Source organism: Aphanomyces astaci, assembly GCF_000520075.1.
Source record: "Aphanomyces astaci strain APO3 unplaced genomic scaffold supercont1.319, whole genome shotgun sequence".
NCBI classification, from domain to species: Eukaryota; Oomycota; class Saprolegniomycetes; order Saprolegniales; family Verrucalvaceae; genus Aphanomyces; species Aphanomyces astaci.
This window is the reverse complement of record NW_009798582.1, coordinates 1-5,802: the sequence shown is the minus strand read 5'-3', so window position 1 is coordinate 5,802 and position 5,802 is coordinate 1. Positions and strand designations below refer to the sequence as shown.

General features: G+C 54.5%; 4 protein-coding genes and 2 non-coding genes across 7 annotated transcripts; 1 reads left to right on the top strand and 5 right to left on the bottom strand.

Annotated features, from left to right (window-relative positions):
- Positions 1-237: 237 nt before the first annotated feature.
- H257_19035 (hypothetical protein) lies at positions 238-1,055 on the bottom strand (the record flags this gene model as incomplete). Its single annotated transcript, XM_009848188.1, has 1 exon — positions 238-1,055. A coding segment is annotated over exon 1 (648 nt), but the record flags the coding sequence as incomplete, so codon positions are not given.
- Positions 1,056-1,694: 639 nt separating this feature from the next.
- On the bottom strand, positions 1,695-2,879 carry H257_19034 (hypothetical protein). Its single transcript, XM_009848187.1, has one exon. The coding sequence runs from the start codon at positions 2,810-2,812 to the stop codon at positions 1,715-1,717; it is 1,098 nt and encodes a 365-aa protein (XP_009846489.1). The 5' UTR covers positions 2,813-2,879; the 3' UTR covers positions 1,695-1,714.
- A 58-nt stretch (positions 2,880-2,937) lies between these two features.
- H257_19033 lies at positions 2,938-3,021 on the bottom strand. The gene has a single exon. It is a non-coding gene; the product is annotated as a tRNA-Leu (tRNA).
- A 190-nt stretch (positions 3,022-3,211) lies between these two features.
- On the bottom strand, positions 3,212-3,295 carry H257_19032. The gene has a single exon. It is a non-coding gene; the product is annotated as a tRNA-Leu (tRNA).
- A 193-nt stretch (positions 3,296-3,488) lies between these two features.
- On the top strand, positions 3,489-5,278 carry H257_19031. Of its 2 annotated transcripts, XM_009848185.1 has the most exons (3): positions 3,489-4,399; positions 4,453-4,772; positions 4,942-5,278. In XM_009848185.1, the coding sequence occupies exons 1-3, from the start codon at positions 3,497-3,499 to the stop codon at positions 5,228-5,230; spliced, it is 1,512 nt and encodes a 503-aa protein (XP_009846487.1). In that variant the 5' UTR covers positions 3,489-3,496; the 3' UTR covers positions 5,231-5,278. The 2 variants fall into 2 exon arrangements, with proteins under 2 accessions (XP_009846487.1, XP_009846488.1); XM_009848186.1 differs by lacking the exon at positions 4,942-5,278 and having other exon boundaries at positions 4,453-4,820.
- Positions 5,279-5,320: 42 nt separating this feature from the next.
- Positions 5,321-5,758, bottom strand: H257_19030 (hypothetical protein; the record flags this gene model as incomplete). Its single annotated transcript, XM_009848184.1, has 1 exon — positions 5,321-5,758. A coding segment is annotated over one exon (438 nt), but the record flags the coding sequence as incomplete, so codon positions are not given.
- Positions 5,759-5,802: the final 44 nt, after the last annotated feature.

Here is a 5,802-nt window from a genome sequence, read left to right as displayed (position 1 = left end):
GTGTGATGAGCAATACCCCCTCACAAACCAACACTCTTCTTGACCAAACCAACACTCTTCTTGGCCATTGGACATAACACAACCCCCTTTATGTTCTAGCTACCCTCACTGCTGTGACCTTCGCAATCAACAGTGTCACACATATACACAAGATTCGCGACACTCACACAAGAGTTTTATGTATCGGGGATGGACCACCCACCCATCCATATATATATTATATATATATACATATACCTGACATCAGGGTCGTCGCCATTTTTGCATTCGATGTGCGAGATGCGCAGGTTCGTGATCACATCCTGGATCACGTCAAACTTGGCGCCGGGCGTCGCCGACAGCGCGAGGACGCGGAACCCCGACACTTTGGCCGCGATGGCCTTGATTACAACCACGTACGCGTAGTTGCCGGTCGCGCGGTGCGCTTCGTCCACGACGACGCACACGAACGACCGGACGTCGCAGTTGCCGCGCTCGATGTCGTTCTGGAGGCTCTGGGGGGTGCAGAAGAACACGCGTTTGGTGGCCCACAGCTGTTTGCGCTTGGCGGGCGCGACGTTGCCCTGGAGCTCAGCCATGTCGGACTGCGGGATGGGCATGACGTCGTGACACGCTTGGATCTGCTGGCTCACGAGCGGCTTGGTCGGCGCCATGAACACGATCTTCCCGCGCGGAAACCATCGGTAGAAGTTGAACATGACTACCGCCGCGATCAGCGTCTTGCCGAGGCCCGTGGGCAGACACACGAGCGTGTTCTGCAGCAACGCCGCGCGGGAAATCGACTGCTGATACGCGCGGACGGGGTAGTTGCTTGGGTAGATCCACTGGGTCGCCAAGTCCCGGTCGATGTCGGCGCCCATCACGACAGAGTCTTCGGGGATTTCCATGGGATTGGGCAGAAACGACAACGTGCTTGGGAGCAGCGCCAGCGATGACCGCGGACGTGGCGGTGGTGGGGGTACTACTGCAGCTGCTGCTGATGATGACGATGTCGAGGAAGGACCTGAAGTGGTGTAGGACACAGGCGCGCGCGTGGATACTGAAGCCGATGGAGCGAACGGTAGTACGTGTGCTTGTGCTGGCGGAAATGACGAGTTGCTACAACGGGTTGGAGCTGGCGTTGCTTGCTTTGATGGAACGAGCCAAGACGACATCGATCCTCCACTGCGCGAAGCTAATGGCAATAGAGGTGCGTTTGAAGCCGGTGGTGGTGTGCGTTGAATCCTTGCAAACTCGCACGCTGAACATGTCGATTGAGTCCCAGGGTTGTGCAACGTACATCGCGGGCACGTCCAACGATCATTTGTCGCTGGGGCAGCGTAGACTCCATGGCGTTCGGCGACAACTGTGCTCTCGACGATGTCCGCTTCCATGGCGACGGCCTCCCATGCTGCATCGTCCCACTCGTCGTCCTCCATGCACGCAGTCCCACGGGGTTTTTGCGCCAAACCCAGATTCAAAACGATTTGCCAAAACCAAAAGTGTATCCGGATATTGACCGGATATCACCGACCATCCGCCGGCATTTGAAACTTGTGCAATTTTCCTGGAATGCTTGGTCTTTCAGGGCAAGCCGTGGAGAACAGGCACAGTAAATCTCGGTCTTGGAGCCAAGGATTCCTTGATATACTAACAATCAGGTGTTGTTGGTTAGATCACGTGTACCAGAATGAGGACGCTGAGTGCTTAGCGTAGAAATGAGTACGCATGTATATTAATTAGTATGGTCGTCGTGGCGATGGTAGTAGTTGACTTCGGTGCGCACTCCGCGACCGAAGCCGTAGCCGTCGTACGGCCTCGGTTGTTGGTTGTATGCTGTTCGACGCACGTCCATTTCAATGTCTCCGTGGGTTTCCCACGTGTACAGGGTGTTGTTTTCGCAGCACGCGGTGCTGAGAAACTGCACAAACGTACCGACCAGTGTCAGGAGTATCGTGGCGCATAGGTATATCCAAAACGAGTTGGGGATGGTGTAGCTCACTTCGCCAAGCGCGTTCGACACTCGGTACACGGACAAGTCGTCCGCACACGCATACCCCCCAGCAAAGTACCCTACGCCCCACATGGCCGCGCCCGCGCCTGTCCACGCCATCATTGGCACCAGCATGGGCTTCTCAACAGTGTAACACGCGATCGCAAAGGCGAGACTCAGGACGCCCATGAAGATAAACAAGATGCCGTCGGTGTAACTTGGCCACCACTTGTGTCCAAACGAAGTCGTGAGCAGGAATGCCAGCACGAGGCCGCCCGTGCCGCCCACGAGCATCACACCCACGCTGAGTACGTATAGCCCTACTAAGCCGCAGACCAGCCCACACACGGAGAACACGGCCCAGCACACGATGTAAAAGCTCCCCGAGGTTTGCGCACACACGCGCTCGGCTGTCATGTACCCCACAATCGCTCCAAAAGCAAACGACGACACAAACACCGTCGGTCGAAACAGTTTGTATCCGTAGAAAAGGATCGCGAGCCCCAGCCCAATGCACGCCCCAGCGATGAGGGCTGGCCATACTGCCACGGGGCCGACACCCGATGAACTGAGCAAGCTGAAATCGTTGGCGCGGGGGCTCGGCGTTGGCAAGGTGTTGGAAGAATTCACCGCTTGATTTTTGAACTTGGCAGTGACATTGACTACGCTTTGGGGGAGCACCAGGACTGGGTTGTTGTTACCGTCGAGAGAAGTCACTGTTGGGGTGGCGTCAGCAGAGAGCAACGTTGCCGATGAGTTGGGAGCAGCCACATCGATCTGGGCTGCCAGTGCTACGTCAACTGCCAGTAACACGAGAAACGCCTTAACAGTAAGTTGCATTACTCGACAAGAAATCTCTCACTGCACGCACGCATATCTGGCGCCGTAACTTTAACTTGCCATCAATAATTATACATCATGGCATAGAGCAAGCAAAATCACTCACTTGGATAAAGAAAAAAGAATGCCATCAGTGGGGTTTGAACCCACGCAGACGAAAGTCTAGTGGATCTTAAGTCCACCCCCTTAGACCACTCGGGCATAATGGCTTGATATCTAAATTTAGTGTAAGAATAATCTTACAAACGTATGTGGTATGTACAGCACATTGGTGAATACTGCGTAGCACTACTACTATTCAAACTACATGAAGTACTTTTACTGCTATTAATAATTTCAATAATATTAATAGTAGATACCTACTACTATATACTAGAATGGCTTGGAAAGAAAAAAGATTGCCATCAGTGGGGTTTGAACCCACGCAGACGAAAGTCTAGTGGATCTTAAGTCCACCCCCTTAGACCACTCGGGCATAATGGCTTGGCTTTATATATCGTACTACAGTCTGTACTAAGAATAAGTACAATATATTTTGAGTATTGATAATTTGAAGTGCCACGGAGTACTATTAATAGTATTAATATTTGAAGCATAATATTTGAAGCATAATATAATATTTGTACTTTATTGAAGGGTATCGGCACCAATCGCTTGCGTTGGATTTGACTTTCAACTTGAAGCATGCTTACTCGGTTGTTACGGTCACGTCCATCGGCTGTCCACTCCATTGCGAACGCGTGGACTCGCCATGGCTCGACATTCGAGTCGCTGGGTCTGAGTCGAGAACTCTGCGAAGCGTTGCATAACAAGGGGTTGGAATCGCCTACGAACATCCAAGAACGAACCATTTCGGCGGCGCTCAATGGAGCCGACGTGATTTGCACGGATGCCACCGGTAGCGGCAAGACACTGGCGTATCTCCTTCCTGTTGTAGAGAAGATTCGTCGGTCCGAGAAGCGGCAGCTCGTCCTAGCTCAACGGAACCGCGCGCAGCTGGAGGCCGCACACTCTGCATCCACCCCCGACGACATGCCCACTGATGCCACCGCAACCATCAGCCCAAGCCCAGTGGACACTGTGCGGCGCGAAGTGAGCCGGCCCAAGGCCATTGTGCTCGTTCCCAGTCGCGAGCTCGGCATTCAAGTCGGCGCCGTGGCGCGGGAGTTGTCGCACTTGGCCAAGTTCTCGTCCTGCATCATCACGGGTGGCAGCGAACAGAAGCCGCAAAAGGCCGCGTTGGGCCGGCCCATCGACGTGTTGGTGGCGACCCCAGGGCGCTTGGCCAAGTACATCAAGAGCGGCCACGTGTTTCTGTCGCGCGTCGAGTTTGTAGTCATCGACGAAGCCGACACGCTGCTGGATCGGAAGATGGGGTTCCGCCCCATCATGGACGAGATCCTGGGACCCATTCGCGCGAGTGGCTTGGCGTCGAGTCGCCACGTGCAGTACCTCTTGGCCGCCGCGACGGTCAAGCCCCCCATGGACCAAGTGTTTGCGTCGACGTTTCCCGACCTCAAGCTCGTGTCCGGCAAAGGCGTGCACCAAACCCCGCCGAGTCTCACGGAAGAATACATTCGAGTGCCGGTACGTCATTGATTGGTTGGCTCTGAATGGGCGTTGAGTTTGGATACAACTAGGGCTCGGCCGACAAGCACGGCGCGCTGCGGGCGTCCTTGTCGCAATGGAGTAAAGGCAAGACGCTCGTGTTTTGCAACTCGACGGCCAGCTGCAGGTCCACAGACCACATGCTGCAAGAGCACGGGTACCCGTCGACGACCCTACACGGAGACATCCCCCCCGTGGTCCGCAAGAAGAACTTTGACGCGTTCGTGGCTGGCGACGCCACCGTGTTGGTATGCACCGACCTGGCGGCGCGAGGCCTGGACCTCGTACATGTCGATCATGTCATCAACTTTGACTTTCCCAAATCGTCGGTCGATTACTTGCACCGAGCCGGGTAACGTTGATGCTTTGGTCAACCCATTTGATTTGTAAAATCGCTCTATGTCTCATGGCCAGCACTACACTTGTTGAAACGTCTCTTGGATGTTGATATCGCAATGTTCATGCTTCTACTAAATACCAAGGCTAAGAACCTTCACGTTTGTATCAAACATATCGCGTAGGCGCACTGGACGGGCGGGAAAGCGAGGTATTGTCACCAACTTGATCACAAAACACGACGCGGCGACGGCGAGGGACATGACGATCGCAAAGGGCAAACTGCAGCCCATCATGGAAGTCACGACCCAAGTCAACTTGGCCAAGTACAAACATGGAGCTCATGCAGCGGTGGACTCGGCGGCAAAACGTGACGAGCCGTCGCGGGGGGCTCGAGGCACGCGCAAGTTGAAACTCAAGCCCCATAAACTGCGAACGTTGCCTCGTCGTGCCAAGACGACACCATCACTGTAACACAAAGGGTACTTAGGGCTAACTGTAAAACAAGATTCCATGGCAGCTTGCTTAGATGTGTGCTGTATGTAAAAGTATATAATCAAGGAATTAAAACGGGTTCGAACTCGGCTTTTCAATGTACACCCACAACGAGATGAACACAAGGCCAAACGCAATCAAGGACTGGCCGAAAAAGTTGCCTTGGTCCATTAAGCTCTGGTAGCTCCACCCAAAGTACTCTTGGATGCTCATGCGGACACTCGGTCCGAGCTTGGTGGCAATGAACAGCCCCATCATGAGACTCGCGACCAGCAGCGACGCGCCGTGCGACGTCTGCTGTGAGTTGTACGTGGCAAAGAACCGGATCAACGCCCAAACTAGCCCAAACACGTGCCCAAAGTACACGAGGACGTTCGGGAGTTCCGTGACCGACCCGCGGGACGAACTGCCTGTGACAAACCACGCGGCCTCCTTGCCCGTGATCTTCCACCAGAAAGTCTCGAGCACGGCCGACGTGTGCGTGAACGCGTACACAAACCACGCCTCCTGGGACCGCACGACGTCGTTGTTCTCGACGCTGCGGTTGCTCA

What these genes read in the sequence shown, in the direction of transcription:
- H257_19034 (XM_009848187.1), bottom strand. Translation starts at nt 2,812, where the DNA reads ATGCAACTTACTGTTAAGGCGTTTCTCGTGTTACTGGCAGTTGACGTA.
- H257_19031 (XM_009848185.1), top strand. Translation starts at nt 3,497, where the DNA reads ATGCTTACTCGGTTGTTACGGTCACGTCCATCGGCTGTCCACTCCATT. An exon ending in AAGAATACATTCGAGTGCCG is followed by an intron (nt 4,400 to 4,452) that starts GTACGTCATTGA and finishes GGATACAACTAG; the next exon opens with GGCTCGGCCGACAAGCACGG. An exon ending in GATTACTTGCACCGAGCCGG is followed by an intron (nt 4,773 to 4,941) that starts GTAACGTTGATG and finishes CATATCGCGTAG; the next exon opens with GCGCACTGGACGGGCGGGAA.